This window comes from Saccoglossus kowalevskii, chromosome 16 (genome assembly GCF_978046115.1).
Source record: "Saccoglossus kowalevskii chromosome 16, keSacKowa6.1, whole genome shotgun sequence".
Taxonomy (NCBI): Eukaryota; Metazoa; Hemichordata; class Enteropneusta; family Harrimaniidae; genus Saccoglossus; species Saccoglossus kowalevskii.
Genome location: NC_140656.1, coordinates 5,053,886 through 5,071,973, shown reverse-complemented (window position 1 = coordinate 5,071,973; position 18,088 = coordinate 5,053,886). Strand labels below are relative to the sequence as shown.

The following is an 18,088-nucleotide window of genomic DNA, read 5'->3' as shown; positions in this document are numbered from 1 at the left end:
GGTTCTTTTACAGCAATGATAAATTAAGAATGAACAGCTCAGGCGAATTAATTAATTAATTAAACAAGTTTTCTGGGAGCAATTTATAGAGATTGAAAGAAAAATTAAAATAAAATATACATGTATACAGTGAGAAAGCCAGCACACGGTGGTTATAATAAGACTATAGACACACAGAGCAGGGCTGTGGAGGTCACGACTATTATGTTTTGTATACAAGAATGCGAGAGTATAACTTACAGTAATATGGATAAAACATAGCGCTGGGTTGGTTTACATATGGGGACAGTCACAACGTCTAGAATAGGTTATCCTCCGTTACATTTCCAGTGATCCATTCAATCCTGACTGCACCGTATGATAACAGTTCCCAGCAATCAAGCAATTTAGGAGTGTTATTAAGTTTCACCCAGCTACACCATATATCTAAATAAGTGCACTGCAATGTAAATGTTCCCGCTGACTGACTGACTGACGCTAACACTAGAGACACATTTATATATAGACACAAACACAATAGTGATTCAGTCACTCTGATGCATATTTGCATTCATTGCAGGCTTATTATATATATTTTTTTTTTAAAGGGGGTTTGACTAGTGTATATTGCTCTGTGGAGATTTCCTTGTCATATCCCTCCCTATCACATTAAAAGGTCATGAACTCTGACGTTTCTCTGTTACAATTCTTCCAAAGCAACCTCGTTCCAGCTGTGAATTCTTTTTATCTTCAAAGGGCAGTGTGTTTATGCATACGCTTGCATTTTATTTTTCATCTAATTATAGTTCCTTTTCATTTAAAATTTTGTGTTGCTAGAGAATATTGCTAATGTGGATATTTTCAGTATGGAGGCCATCATAAACCAGAGCACATGATGTGTGTCTGATCACCATCTATTATAATTCAGGATGCATTTAATTAATTTCAACCAATTGGAGATGGGAGACAGCTGACCAATCAATGAGTCAGACAGTTGGGGGTATGCCTTACAGCCAGTTATAAAAAATGATTGGCAGAAGTTGGATAATAAATCAACCTATAAACTGGTTAATTATCTCATGCACATGTACAGTGATGTTTTTCAGGTCACATCTTTCATGATTATACCATGCCTATTACTCTCCTGTTTCACATACACGTTTAATTTTACTAAATCAGAAATAATGAAAACGTGATGGGCATTGCATACACTTCCCATGAAGAAAGAATTATAGCTTGATTCGCTACTTAAAATTATAAAAGACCATGGCTCTGAAAAGCACAATGTTTGACATTTTGTGAAATTAGCATGCAGATTTCATCATCTGTGAAGCTGATGATTGAATAACACACGACTGTGGTGACGCTGACACACCTGTAATATGTTATTTACGACACAACTGCATGCATCGATGCTCTCTGTCTACTCTAAGCAACTACATTGTATATGTAGGTGTCTGTTACAGGAAGTATCATAGTAAACAGAGAACGAAGGTTGAGGGAATGATAGAATGGGATAAAAGTGATGGAGTAGCTAGGCGAGTCTATAGAGCATCAAAGAATATTTTTCAGGCAGAATGAGGAGAACTCCCTACCCAAACATTTACATGTATTTGTTCCCATCACATATTCACATGGATGTAAGGCCTGCTTTTCAATACTAGAGTTAAAAAAATTAACCATATTCAACATTTACTCAACGTAAGGATGAACAAAAGAATAATTAACTAAGGAATAAACACTAAATGTAGAACAACAAAAATGATATATTCCTTTCACTGAAAAGGACTTATGCAACATAAAATAAAAACCAACTCTGGTTGGTTGGACACCCCCACTAAGTTGCCGTGCATGTATGATACAAGAGTGATTAGGCTTGGAGACAGACTGATAACATATGGTAAAGGGAGAAATCACATTAACAATGAGAAACATATAAACCACCTAATAATATGAACAGATTATTTTACGACAGATTAATGAAATATTATTGAGGCTGGACAGTCTCTAAAACAGTTATTTTTTCCAACTCTGACTACATGCAAAATATATTCAAGAAATCACGATCATCAGATCTACTGTAAAAAAAGCATTACCATTTGTACTTAAGTACAAAATGTATATACACAAGTCAAAATATTCTAATAAGTGCCATTTGTACATGTATTTATTAAACTGTTTGGCTAAAAAATTGTTATACTCAATATCATTCCCAAATATTTAACAATTAATTTAAAAAAAAAATCATTTTCTTTTTGCTATTTCAGTATGTTTTCACAAAAAAATATGAACATTCTGTCACAAGACACTGTCTCACTGTGTTCATAACTAGTGTTATTATGACACTGTCTCACTGTGTTCATAACTAGTGTTATTATGACACTGTCTCACTGTGTTCATAACTAGTGTTATTATGACACTGTCTCACTGTGTTCATAACTAGTGTTATTATGACACTGTCTCACTGTGTTCATAACTAGTGTTATTATGACACTGTCTCACTGTGTTCATAACTAGTGTTATTATGACACTGTCTCACTGTGTTCATAACTAGTGTTATTATGACACTGTCTCACTGTGTTCATAACTAGTGTTATTATGACACTGTCTCACCGTGTTCATAACTAGTGTTATTATGACACTGTCTCACTGTGTTCATAACTAGTGTTATTATGACACTGTCTCACTGTGTTCATAACTAGTGTTATTATGACACTGTCTCACTGTGTTCATAACTAGTGTTATTATGACACTGTCTCACTGTGTTCATAACTAGTGTTATTATGAAAATAACACCGAATAAACGGCAAGGTAAAGACTATGTCTAATTATAGTAAATACGTACTGCGTGCGTGACTCGAACCGGCGCTCGCGTACGGCACCTAATCGCCTAGCTTCACGCCACTACACGTCTTCCCCTCGGCCACCGGGCATCCCCAAAAAAAGGATGCTTAATAACCGAGCTTATTACGTGCAGAGAACGTGAAACCCGTCCACGCGATACGCGCCACACAGCATGGCCAGAATGCGGCAAAGGCCTTCAGATCTGGCTGTAGTAGGATGGTGAAAGTAACGGTACAGCATTTTAACAGTGAATAAGTACTGAGAAATAATTTTTAAACTCATAGTTGCTGTCGACATAGGAAGTAAAGTAAGCAAATAACACCGAATAAACGGCAAGGTAAAGACTATGTCTAATTATAGTAAATACGTACTGCGTGCGTGACTCGAACCGGCGCTCGCGTACGGCACCTAATCGCCTAGCTTCACGCCACTACACGTCTTCCCCTCGGCCACCGGGCATCCCCAAAAAAAGGATGCTTAATAACCGAGCTTATTACGTGCAGAGAACGTGAAACCCGTCCACGCGATACGCGCCACACAGCATGGCCAGAATGCGGCAAAGGCCTTCAGATCTGGCTGTAGTAGGATGGTGAAAGTAACGGTACAGCATTTTAACAGTGAATAAGTACTGAGAAATAATTTTTAAACTCATAGTTGCTGTCGACATAGGAAGTAAAGTAAGCAAATAACACCGAATAAACGGCAAGGTAAAGACTATGTCTAATTATAGTAAATACGTACTGCGTGCGTGACTCGAACCGGCGCTCGCGTACGGCACCTAATTGCCTAGCTTCACGCCACTACACGTCTTCCCCTCGGCCACCGGGCATCCCCAAAAAAAGGATGCTTAATAACCGAGCTTATTACGTGCAGAGAACGTGAAACCCGTCCACGCGATACGCGCCACACAGCATGGCCAGAATGCGGCAAAGGCCTTCAGATCTGGCTGTAGTAGGATGGTGAAAGTAACGGTACAGCATTTTAACAGTGAATAAGTACTGAGAAATAATTTTTAAACTCATAGTTGCTGTCGACATAGGAAGTAAAGTAAGCAAATAACACCGAATAAACGGCAAGGTAAAGACTATGTCTAATTATAGTAAATACGTACTGCGTGCGTGACTCGAACCGGCGCTCGCGTACGGCACCTAATCGCCTAGCTTCACGCCACTACACGTCTTCCCCTCGGCCACCGGGCATCCCCAAAAAAAGGATGCTTAATAACCGAGCTTATTACGTGCAGAGAACGTGAAACCCGTCCACGCGATACGCGCCACACAGCATGGCCAGAATGCGGCAAAGGCCTTCAGATCTGGCTGTAGTAGGATGGTGAAAGTAACGGTACAGCATTTTAACAGTGAATAAGTACTGAGAAATAATTTTTAAACTCATAGTTGCTGTCGACATAGGAAGTAAAGTAAGCAAATAACACCGAATAAACGGCAAGGTAAAGACTATGTCTAATTATAGTAAATACGTACTGCGTGCGTGACTCGAACCGGCGCTCGCGTACGGCACCTAATCGCCTAGCTTCACGCCACTACACGTCTTCCCCTCGGCCACCGGGCATCCCCAAAAAAAGGATGCTTAATAACCGAGCTTATTACGTGCAGAGAACGTGAAACCCGTCCACGCGATACGCGCCACACAGCATGGCCAGAATGCGGCAAAGGCCTTCAGATCTGGCTGTAGTAGGATGGTGAAAGTAACGGTACAGCATTTTAACAGTGAATAAGTACTGAGAAATAATTTTTAAACTCATAGTTGCTGTCGACATAGGAAGTAAAGTAAGCAAATAACACCGAATAAACGGCAAGGTAAAGACTATGTCTAATTATAGTAAATACGTACTGCGTGCGTGACTCGAACCGGCGCTCGCGTACGGCACCTAATCGCCTAGCTTCACGCCACTACACGTTTTCCCCTCGGCCACCGGGCATCCCCAAAAAAAGGATGCTTAATAACCGAGCTTATTACGTGCAGAGAACGTGAAACCCGTCCACGCGATACGCGCCACACAGCATGGCCAGAATGCGGCAAAGGCCTTCAGATCTGGCTGTAGTAGGATGGTGAAAGTAACGGTACAGCATTTTAACAGTGAATAAGTACTGAGAAATAATTTTTAAACTCATAGTTGCTGTCGACATAGGAAGTAAAGTAAGCAAATAACACCGAATAAACGGCAAGGTAAAGACTATGTCTAATTATAGTAAATACGTACTGCGTGCGTGACTCGAACCGGCGCTCGCGTACGGCACCTAATCGCCTAGCTTCACGCCACTACACGTCTTCCCCTCGGCCACCGGGCATCCCCAAAAAAAGGATGCTTAATAACCGAGCTTATTACGTGCAGAGAACGTGAAACCCGTCCACGCGATACGCGCCACACAGCATGGCCAGAATGCGGCAAAGGCCTTCAGATCTGGCTGTAGTAGGATGGTGAAAGTAACGGTACAGCATTTTAACAGTGAATAAGTACTGAGAAATAATTTTTAAACTCATAGTTGCTGTCGACATAGGAAGTAAAGTAAGCAAATAACACCGAATAAACGGCAAGGTAAAGACTATGTCTAATTATAGTAAATACGTACTGCGTGCGTGACTCGAACCGGCGCTCGCGTACGGCACCTAATCGCCTAGCTTCACGCCACTACACGTCTTCCCCTCGGCCACCGGGCATCCCCAAAAAAAGGATGCTTAATAACCGAGCTTATTACGTGCAGAGAACGTGAAACCCGTCCACGCGATACGCGCCACACAGCATGGCCAGAACGCGGCAAAGGCCTTCAGATCTGGCTGTAGTAGGATGGTGAAAGTAACGGTACAGCATTTTAACAGTGAATAAGTACTGAGAAATAATTTTTAAACTCATAGTTGCTGTCGACATAGGAAGTAAAGTAAGCAAATAACACCGAATAAACGGCAAGGTAAAGACTATATCTAATTATTATTAATTAACATAATAACATTCATTATTATTATTATTATAATTATTATAATAATTATTATGGGGATGCCCGGTGGCCGAGGGGAAGACGTGTAGTGGCGTGAAGCTAGGCGATTAGGTGCCGTACGCGAGCGCCGGTTCGAGTCACGCACGCAGTACGTATTTACTATAATTAGACATAGTCTTTACCTTGCCGTTTATTCGGTGTTATTTGCTTACTTTACTTCCTATGTCGACAGCAACTATGAGTGTTATTATGACACTGTCTCACTGTGTTCATAACTAGTGTTATTATGACACTGTCTCACTGTGTTCATAACTAGTGTTATTATGACACTGTCTCACTGTGTTCATAACTAGTGTTATTATGACACTGTCTCACTGTGTTCATAACTAGTGTTATTATGACACTGTCTCACTGTGTTCATAACTAGTGTTATTATGACACTGTCTCACTGTGTTCATAACTAGTGTTATTATGACACTGTCTCACTGTGTTCATAACTAGTGTTATTATGACACTGTCTCACTGGGTTCATAACTAGTGTTATTATGACACTGTCTCACTGGGTTCATAACTAGTGTTATTATGACACTGTCTCACTGGGTTCATAACTAGTGTTATTATGACACTGTCTCACTGTGTTCATAACTAGTGTTATTATGACACTGTCTCACTGTGTTCATAACTAGTGTTATTATGACACTGTCTCACTGTGTTCATAACTAGTGTTATTATGACACTGTCTCACTGTGTTCATAACTAGTGTTATTATGACACTGTCTAACTGTGTTCATAACTAGTGTTATTATGACACTGTCTCACTGGGTTCATAACTAGTGTTATTATGACACTGTCTCACTGGGTTCATAACTAGTGTTATTATGACACTGTCTCACTGGGTTCATAACTAGTGTTATTATGACACTGTCTCACTGTGTTCATAACTAGTGTTATTATGACACTGTCTCACTGTGTTCATAACTAGTGTTATTATGACACTGTCTCACTGTGTTCATAACTAGTGTTATTATGACACTGTCTCACTGTGTTCATAACTAGTGTTATTATGACACTGTCTCACTGGGTTCATAACTAGTGTTATTATGACACTGTCTCACTGTGTTCATAACTAGTGTTATTATGACACTGTCCATAATAAACAATTATCAACTGCAACTGAGGGGTATATTGTCTTCCCAATGTAACAATTATTCACCAAGGTGCAGCAGAGGACCTTGGTCTCAGTAGCGATACTGCAGCGTCAAACAACCTAAATCAAGTTTGTTGTGGGACCCACATGTAAACAAAGCGTTAGAATGTGACACCATGCTTGCTCTTCACAAATAGAACATATCTTGCATCTCTCAGGTTCAGAATATTCCACTTAGTGAGTAATATTGTTCCAAGAAATCAATATATTATCTCAAGAGTGTTCCAAGGAGGGCAACAATAGTTGTGTTCACGTTACACGAAGTATGGGCTAAGATTTAAGAAGCTGATTTAGGCTTATCTAGCATATTTGCATTTCGGCTAGACCCAATTGCGTCCACGCACAGGGAGGGCCAGTCGTTAGCACGGGCTAAGGGCTGCCATCAGTTGGTGACCTTTGGTAAGCCGCTATTTACGAACGAAAAATGGATGACACGCGCAAGGTTCTATTTCTGCTGCTGGCATGTTTCGATCTAATTTTGAAGCGACGTGCACAGGAATGCGAGAGAAGACGGATCCAACTTATTTGGATGCACATAAACAGTATACAACGGGCGTAACAGAATACAGAGTTTTATTAATGCATGTCGTAGACAGCGAACCAAATATATTTTGTCTAGGATTGGAGCTGCTGTACGCTTTACTACAGTGACCCGATTAGTGTGGAAGCGAGCGCGGAGTCATGACTGGTGAAATAGTGTCGTTATACGAACATGGGACAATTTTCACACCCAAAGATCGCCGCAGAGGGCGCTTAGCCCTGGGCTAAGCGTTCGCGCATACTTCGTTAGCCCGTGCTAAGGTCTAGGCCGCGTCTTAAATTCGGATCAGATTTAACCCGTACTTAGCATTCCTTAGCCCGTGCTAAGCGTTCACGCACGTTTTCTTAGCACGGGCTAAGGAATTTGACCTCTTAGCCCGTGCTAAGGAGCTGTGCGTGAACGCAACTAATATACACTATAAAACATGTATTTTAAGCTCACTTGTTATTTTAGATTATCTGGCTAAATTAGGATTATGTTAATTCAAACAATGAGACAAATTACCTAAAATAGCACATAACTAGTTTAACATATTTTACAATGATCTAGGCTATGATCTTGATTACATGCGTTGCATGTACATTTTGTACCTGTCAAATAGTTTGACATTCATTTATATGCAGAACATTTTTGATTGTGTTTTTATTTAAATATAATTCGTGGTGAATGCAGTATAACGATAACATACAAGAGCATGCTAAAAGAAAGAAACAATTCACAAAATATTTTGCTGTCAGACAATATTAAACTTACACCCCCCCCCACTGAGTGTCACTTTTTATAAAAGTCATAGGTACATTGTATTACCTGCCAATAGCCTCCACTGACAGCCGACAGGCAATGTGTTAAACAAATGATACTGATCTTTTTTACAATAATTTTATATGGATGTTTCAAACAGTTGGCATAACCAATGAACTGTACAAAATCTTGCATAATTATTTTACTTATTATGTTTGCAATTAAATTTATTTTTAATACTTTTCTGTATATGGAAGGTTGCTGCATTGTACAAGTGCTGAATACCCTGCCTGACCTTCTCACATCAAACATTGATACATACAATGATTATGATTTCATTATTCAGTTTTAACCTTATATTATGTCTGATTCAATAGCAATTTTTATATCACAGTAATATGCAGATTCAGGGCCAAGGAAACACAATAGGTACAAATCACCTGAAAATGTAGTCATGATATCATACAATTTCCAAATATGGACACCCTAGGGTACCTTCAAGAATATGCAAATTAGTAAACCTGCAGTGTTGATGGATTGAGACTTTCAAAAATCATTATAAACAATTAGATAATTTTAGATTTTTCCACAAACTATTATAATAATTTCTTATTTAATCAGTGCCCCCTCCCCAATCATAAGATGAGAACACAACATTAATAACCAATATAGCGATAGGAATGGCAGGTCATTTCATTCACCTAAAGGTAACTGCATAATCTCATGAATAAACAAGTCTTAGATACGTGTACATGTATGGAAACTATAAAAAGCTAGATCATGCATGAGATTACAGATTCATCAAATTTACACCACTTGAAAAAACCTGCTCTACGGTGTAGCTGATCCCAAGCATGTCGTAGATGTATATCTCATTATTATGTCCTGTATAAACCAGGCGGTAATAACCTAACTAGACAACATATTCACCTGAAGTTATTTCCTCAACATGTGACGCCAGATTGTGTCTGAGAGAGATGACACTAGACATATTACAATCAAAACATAATAGAAATTGACAAGATGAAGTAAATGTTCATAAATATTCTCTTTCCAGTGTAACGAATGTATTAAATATTATTTGAATACAATAATTTTACCCGCCAACAATTTGGGTGCAACATTTTGTTCATTTTTAGGTATATTTATTGAATTATTTTGTTCATTTTTTGACCAAATGAACATAATGGAACATTTCGTACAGGTCTTGATGGAAAAATTGTTATCAATGGGAACAAAAGCCGACATTGGCGCTAACAATGAGGAAGTGATATGCATTATCAGAGTCTGAAAAGCATATATTAAAAAAATGTTTCTGTTTTTTCTCCAGACATCTTTGATGATCACAGTAAAATACTGATTTGTTTTGCAAAGCTGCGTCAATGAACACTGTGTCTTGACTACAAACTACACCTCTGAGATTTGGTAATCAGAAAATAAATCACAAGATACACCATGGTATTTCCAATGAAGAACTTGAGTATTACACTTCTAAATAGCAGTGCAGCAAGCTCACTTACATTATGACTCACTGAATGTGACACACATGAATACGCTAAGGAAGAACTCATCTGCATAGCATGACAAAAGTGTTTATTTTTTTGCCAGGCGACAGTTCTGGACATTGAGTGTCACTGTTGTCTCTCCTGACTTTTTTTAGTATGTGCAAATTGCAAGTGCTAGGGCTGACACATAGTGCATTTTGCCACAGAAGTAATATTCATGTTTGGGACTACATGACAGGGCTGTGTGGCAATCTCTCTGTCAAATAGCAATTTTTATGCACTATCCTGGCGTCAACCAGGCTCGGTCGAACACAAGTACCTGCGGATCTTAACCAAGGTTCCCCCAAAGTCGCATTCGTTGAATGAATCTCGGCCAGTGGAATTGGCCTTTCCATCGAGTCTGTGGCACACTCACCCAGGGTAGGGGTCGACCCTTTGATGTTCAGCCTAAAGTAAGATTGAACTTGTGTCTATCAATCATGAGTCTGATGCGACAACCACTATGCTACCAGTGACCAGTTGAGTTTAAAGAGTTTAACCCTAACTTTTGACACCATTTACAAATTTTAAACCCATACAATTTTCCTCAAATTGTAATCATGAATTGCAACCTATTTTGGAGGGTGGAGTTACATCACAGAACATTCTAAGTTGCTTGGACATGTCACTGTACAATGTAATCCTGGGCTATGTGGGAGCTTCAGCTATTGTTTTCACCTGTGATGGTTGCCAGGCAATGAAAATGACTGGATGTCTGCCGAGAATAGAAAATTATCACAATCTTGCTTGGAAAAATGGTGCTCAAAGAGTTAATAAAACTCAATATCAACTTCAATTATTTGGATGGTCACTTTATTTGAAGATTACTCACTTCGATCAGGAAAAAATATGGCAAATTAAGTCACTTAGCTGCAGCATGTGTCCTGTCCAGAGAGGAAGGAATATGGCGAATTTAGTCACTTGGCTGCAGCATGTGTCCTGTTCAGACAGGAAGGAATATGGCAGATTTAGTCCAGACAGGAAAGAATATGGCAAATTTAGTCACTTAGCTGCAGCATGTGTCCTGTCCAGACAGGAAGGAATATGGCAAATTTAGTCACTCAGCTGCAGCACGTGTCCTGTCCAGACAGGAAGGAATATGGCAGATTTAGTCACTTAGCTGCAGCATGTGTCCTGTCCAGAGAGGAAGGAATATGGCAAATTTAGTCACTTGGCCACAGCATGTGTCCTGTCCAGACAGGAAGGAATATGGCAAATTTAGTTACTTAGCTGCAGCATATGTCCTGTCCAGACAGGAAGGAATATGGCGAATTTAGTTACTCAGCTGCAGCATGTGTCCTGTCCAGAGAGGAAGGAATATGGCAAATTTAGTTACTTAGCTGCTGCATGTGTCCTGTCCAGACAGGAAGGAATATGGCAGATTTAGTTACTCAGCTGCAGCATGTGTCCTGTCCAGAGAGGAAGGAATATGGCAGATTTAGTTACTCAGCTGCAGCATGTGTCCTGTCCAGACAGGAAGGAATATGGCAGATTTAGTTACTCAGCTGCAGCATGTGTCCTGTCCAGACAGGAAAGAATATGGCAGATTTAGTTACTCAGCTGCAGCATGTGTCCTGTCCAGAGAGGAAAGAATATGGCAGATTTAGTTACTCAGCTGCAGCATGTGTCCTGTCCAGACAGGAAAGAATATGGCAAATTTAGTCACTTAGCTGCAGCATGTGTCCTGTCCAGAGAGGAAGGAATATGGCAGATTTAGTTACTCAGCTGCAGCATGTGTCCTCTCCAGAGAGGAAAGAATATGGCAGATTTAGTTACTCAGCTGCAGCATGTGTCCTGTCCAGAGAGGAAAGAATATGGCAGATTTAGTTACTCAGCTGCAGCATGTGTCCTGTCCAGACAGGAAGGAATATGGCAGATTTAGTTACTTAGCTGCAGCATGTGTCTTTTCTGAAGAGGAAGGAATATGGCAGATTTAGTTACTTAGCTGCAGCATGTGTCTTTTCTGAAGAGGAAGGAATGTGTTTAGTAAAACCATGAGCTAAATGTTAAATGTCACCAGTGCATTAGCAAGAAGTTACATAATCCAAGCAAGACACTGTTTGTTGATAACAAAAGACGAGATGGGGATATAACCTAATAAAGCAGATAACCCCTAGCTTTCTACATTTATACCCTTCTGGGCTATTACTCTAAACAAACACATCAGAGGAAACGTTATATTATTTCCAATTAATATTGGAGGATGGAATTAACTACAAAACCTGAGTACACAGAAAATTCCTGTTTTAATAGAAAGTTTAATACTCATGAAAATAAGTAAAATCATTCAAACAAATAAAATCACCCATGTATTCATTTGGTGAGTTGTTAATTCACTATATTCTGAATGAGCATTAATTTTGTTTAAATATAATATCAAATTGATTAGACCCCCTAGCTTGGTAACCACAAGCCACATGTACTCCCTAGTTTAATTAATTATAAGTCAAAACGAATTAGCTACAATTTTCAATTTGTATTGAATGCAGTGAAATAATAGGGATATTACTTAGACACAAATGGCATTAGATTCACAAATGGAAATTAATCACCTAAAAATATCCAACTAATTCTTGTACTTTGTTCATCTGCATATTACTTGAATGTTGCCCTAAGGTATAGAATTTGCTATGTGCATATATTGAAATTGGAGGCATGCTCATAAAATTACAAACTGCCAGCAAAACAGAATAATCAGCAAAACATTTGGGAATTCAATGGATGTACACTAAAGTAAACAAGGGCAATAATTATGGAAACCCAAAATCCAGTATATATTGGTAGAGTATTCCGGGAACAAAATCATTTATGACTGGTTAAGTAACAAATTACATTTCCATTCATTTTTTACATTCCAGTCAAGCACCAGATTAAAATAAAACAAGAACAAAGATAAAGTATTAGATCGCTTGCCTGTTATAGCTACAATGTAGTGTACTATTAATGATAAAAAGAGGTGTGTTAATGAAACCAAAAAACTGAAGCTGTAACTGAAATGTGATCACAGTTGAGTGAATCACATTTTGTGATTTGATCTGCAAAACAAAGTGACATGTATCAAGATCCCATGTTTAGTTGATGTATGTACCAAGTTAAAACAAAACAAGTCATTGTTAATGACATAGTCTCTGTTGGAATTAGGGGAAATGTTATTCATGCCAAAAAAGTTATATGGACGAAAAGACTAGTAATTGCAAGTGACTAAACGGCTGGTCTAGTATCAACAGAAATTAGATGTACTAAATGACTCTGATGTACAAAATCGAAATATATGGTCAGAAATTAAAAAAGATAAACTATTCATGCATTCATGGATATTTCGTATCCAAATCAGGCTCATGTACAAAGATATAGTAGTATGGTCAAAAAGCAAGATTGAAGGCAGTCAACAATCTTTGACAAACCTTGTCAAATATAACACATTTTTCAAGATGAATGCCAGTCGGCCATCTTTTATCTAATTTTTAAACAAACTGAAATGGACAAGTATTCCAATATGTGGGATGTATGTGCCAATAGCAGGATGACCGCCATCTTTGATCTGACTGAAAAACAAATTTTCATGGACAAATTTGAATGAAAATGGCAAACCATGTCCATGAAAAACATTTCCAAAAAACAAGATGGCTACCGGTCGACCATCTTCATAGAAATTTGTCCTAACATGTATAATGTACAATGTATGTACCGAATTCAAACAAAAACATGCATAAGATGACATTTGCATTGTATTTTAATGTCAAGAAATGGCTAAAAAAAAAAAAGAGGTATGATAAACAAGACATTTCTAAAATGAGCCAACCCTGGGCAACCCTGTGCTGCATAAACGTGGGAAATTCATCGTGATTCTAGTCGATTACTAAACAAATACAGTAAATTTGGGAAGTCAGTGTGATGAAAAGCAACAAGACATGTAATTGGCAGTTCAAACAATAGCACGATCGTGGATCACATTTGAGGGCAAATGGCTAGCAGAAATATAGAACAAATCAGAAACGGGGTGTCTATGCAAAGGGGGTGTGCATCAATACTTGGAGTCGGCCCTAGACTTGCGCCCGACTCAAAAACGTACGACAAAATCATGACTAATAATTCAGATGTTGCGTATGAGCCATATTTACAAAAGTATTCTTAGACTAGTCTTTTTTTGTTAAACAGCTACACAAATGGAGATATGTAAACGATTTTGAATTAATATTATTTCAGCTTACATAGTTTTTCAAAAAGGATGATAATGTGAGATGCATCATGGGGATAACAATTTACAAATAAATTACAAAAAGTGCTGGGTGGTACATATAAATACATAAATTTCGTCCATCTGTGAAAGAAACTCAATTTATGTGACGTGAAATATTCCCAGTAGCTAGCAACAAATAATGAAAATGCTGTCATCTGTGGTGAAAGAAGGAACGAAAGAATACAAGATCAGATAAACCAACCAGATCTATCAATCAATCAAAATAATTGGATACTATAGTAGAAGAATTCATTAAAGTGAAAACATGTGCAGGTATGAATACATTTGGCATCACAGACAGTTGTGTTCAAGTCAGTGATCATGATGGATAATTACATTTCACTAATTTTCACATACACACACATCAAATTGCCATACGGCACCATGCCATGGTCCTGCACTTTAACACGTTAGTGTCCGTTGCATGTTTTGTAATGTACTAATATGTTAAAAAATCAGAATCTGAATGTCAACAACCATTATTTTAAATGAGTCAATTTGAGCAATCCATAGGACACTAAAGATTAGTAGTTTCCAGGCAAACAGTGACAGTGCATTATTTTGGTATTGGTGTGATGAATGGGAAGGCCAAAGCCACTGCATACTGGGTAAGTGTATTGAATGGGAAGGCCAAAGCCACTGTACACTGGGTAAGTGAATTGAATGGGAAGGCCAAAGCCACTGGGTGAGTGTATTGAATGGGAAGGCTAAAGCCACTATACACTGGGTGAGTGTATTGAATGGGAGGTCAAAGCCATTGTACACTGGGTGGGTGTATTGAATGGGAAGGCTAAAGCCACTGTACACTGGGTGAGTGTATTGAATGGGAAGGCCAAAGCCACTGTACACTGGGTGAGTGTATTGAATGGGAGGTCAAAGCCATTGTACACTGGGTGGGTGTATTGAATGGGAAGGCTAAAGCCACTGTACACTGGGTGAGTGTATTGAATGGGAAGGCCAAAGCCAATGTACACTGGGTAAGTGTATTGAATGGGAAGGCCAAAGCCACTGTATACTGGGTGGGTGTATTGAATGGGAGGCAAAAGCCACTATACAATAGGTAAGTGTATTGAATGGGAAGGCTAAAGCCACTGTATACTGGGTGGTCAAAGCCACTGTACACTGGGTGAGTGTATTGAATGGGAAGGCCAAAGCCATTGTACACTGGGTGAGTGTATTGGATGAGAAGGCCAAAGCCACTGTATACTGGGTGAGTGTATTGAATGGGAGGTCAAAGCCATTGTACACTGGGGTGAGTGTATTGAATGGGAAGGCCAAAGCCACTGTATACTGGGTGAGTGTATTGAATGGGAAGGCCAAAGGCACTGCACACTGGGTGAGTGTATTGAATGGGAAGGCCAAAGCCACTGTACACTGGGTGAGTGTATTGAATAAGAAGGCCAAAGTGTGGGTAAGTGTATTGAATGGGAGGCCAAAGCCACTGTACACTGGGTAAGTGTATTGAATGGGAAGGCCAAAGCCTGGGTGAGTGTATTGAATGGAAAGGCCAAAGCCACTGTACACTGGGCGAGTGTATTGAATAGGAAGGCCAAAGCCTGGGTAAGTGTATTGAATGGGAGGCCAAAGCCACTGTATACTGGGTGAGTGTATTGAATAGGAAGGCAAAAGCCACTGTACACTGGGTAAGTGTATTGAATGGGAAGGCCAAAGCCACTGTACACTGGGTGAGTGTATTGAATAGGAAGGCCAAAGCAACTGTATACTGGGTGAGTGTATTGAATGGAAAGGCCAAAGCCACTGTACACTGGGTGAGTGTATTGAATAGGAAGGCCAAAGCCTGGGTAAGTGTATTGAATGGGAGGCCAAAGCCACTGTACACTGGGTGAGTGTATTGAATGGGAAGGCCAAAGCCACTGTACACTGGGTGAGTGTATTGAATGGGAAGGCCAAAGCCACTGTACACTGGGTGAGTGTATTGAATGGGAAGGCCAAAGCCACTGTATACTGGGTGAGTGTATTGTATTGAATGGAAAGGCCAAAGCCACTGTACACTGGGCGAGTGTATTGAATAGGAAGGCAAAAGCCACTGTACACTGGGTGAGTGTATTGAATGGGAGGCCACTGTACACTGGGTGAGTGTATTGAAAGGGAAGGCCAAAGCCACTGTACACTGGGTAAGTGTATTGAAAGGGAAGGCCAAAGCCACTGTACACTGGGTAAGTGTATTGAATGGGAAGGCCAAAGCCATTGTACACTGGGTGGGTGTATTGAATGGGAAGGCTAAAGCCACTGTACACTGGGTGAGTGTATTGAATGGGAAGGCCAAAGCCACTGTACACTGGGTAAGTGTATTGAATGGGAAGGCCAAAGCCACTGTACACTGGGTGGGTGTATTGAATGGGAGGCAAAGGCCACTATACAATGGGTAAGTGTATTGAATGGGAAGGCTAAAGCCACTGTATACTGGGTGAGTGTATTGAATGGGAGGCCAAAGCCACTGTACACTGGGTGAATGTATTGAATGGGAGGTCAAAGCCATTGTACACTGGGTGAGTGTATTGAATGGGAAGGCCAAAGCCACTGTATACTGGGTGAGTGTATTGAATGGGAAGGCCAAAGCCACTGTATACTGGGTGAGTGTATTGAATGAGAAGGCCAAAGCCACTGTACACTGGGTGAGTGTATTGAATGGGAAGGCCAAAGCCACTGTACACTGGGCGAGTGTATTGAATGGGAGGCCAAAGCCACTGTATACTGGGTAAGTGTATTGAATGGGAAGGCCAAAGCCACTGTATACTGGGTGAGTGTATTGAATGGGAAGGCCAAAGGCACTGCACACTGGGTGAGTGTATTGAATGGGAAGGCCAAAGCCACTGTACACTGGGTGAGTGTATTGAATAGGAAAGCCAAAGCGTGGGTAAGTGTATTGAATGGGAGGCCAAAGCCACTGTACACTGGGTAAGTGTATTGAATGGGAAGGCCAAAGCCTGGGTGAGTGTATTGAATGGAAAGGCCAAAGCCACTGTACACTGGGTGAGTGTATTGAATGGGAAGGCCAAAGCCACTGTACACTGGGTGAGTGTATTGAATGGGAAGGCCAAAGCCACTGTACACTGGGTGAGTGTATTGAATAGGAAGGCCAAAGCCTGGGTAAGTGTATTGAATGGGAGGCCAAAGCCACTGTACACTGGGTGAGTGTATTGAATAGGAAGGCAAAAGCCACTGTACACTGGGTAAGTGTATTGAATGGGAAGGCTAAAGCCACTGTACACTGGGTGAATGTATTGAATGGGAGGCCTCTGTACACTGGGTGAGTGTATTGAAAGGGAATGCCAAAGCCACTGTACACTGGGTAAGTGTATTGAATGGGAAGGCCAAAGCCATTGTACACTGGGTGGGTGTATTGAATGGGAAGGCCAAAACCACTGTATACTGGGTGAGTGTATTGAATGGGAAGGCCAAAGGCACTGCACACTGGGTAAGTGTATTGAATGGGAGGCCAAAGCCATTGTACACTGGGTGGGTGTATTGAATGGGAAGGCTAAAGCCAATGTACACTGGGTGAGTGTATTGAATGGGAGGTCAAAGCCATTGTACACTGGGTGGGTGTATTGAATGGGAAGGCTAAAGCCACTGTACACTGGGTGAGTGTATTGAATGGGAAGGCCAAAGCCACTGTACACTGGGTGAGTGTATTGAATGGGAGGTCAAAGCCATTGTACACTGGGTGGGTGTATTGAATGGGAAGGCTAAAGCCACTGTACACTGGGTGAGTGTATTGAATGGGAAGGCCGAAGCCAATGTACACTGGGTAAGTGTATTGAATGGGAAGGCCAAAGCCACTGTATACTGGGTGGGTGTATTGAATGGGAGGCAAAAGCCACTATACAATAGGTAAGTGTATTGAATGGGAAGGCTAAAGCCACTGTATACTGGGTGGTCAAAGCCACTGTACACTGGGTGAGTGTATTGAATGGGAAGGCCAAAGCCATTGTACACTGGGTGAGTGTATTGGATGAGAAGGCCAAAGCCACTGTATACTGGGTGAGTGTATTGAATGGGAAGGCCAAAGCCACT

At 40.3% G+C, this 18,088-nt stretch overlaps 1 protein-coding gene across 14 annotated transcripts in view; it reads right to left on the bottom strand.

The window, feature by feature from the left end:
- LOC100371395 (uncharacterized) overlaps positions 1-18,088 on the bottom strand; it is a 139,945-nt gene that overhangs the window by 81,974 nt on the left and 39,883 nt on the right. Inside the window, exon 1 of one of the 14 annotated variants that reach the window (XM_085491649.1) lies at positions 241-466. The exons of the other annotated variants lie outside the window; for them this stretch is intronic. Within the exon in view, the coding sequence (XP_085347775.1) occupies positions 241-259 (19 nt within the window). The 5' untranslated portion in view covers positions 260-466. Of the gene's footprint in view, positions 1-240; positions 467-18,088 lie in introns of those variants that run through there. 14 annotated transcript variants of the gene reach the window in all.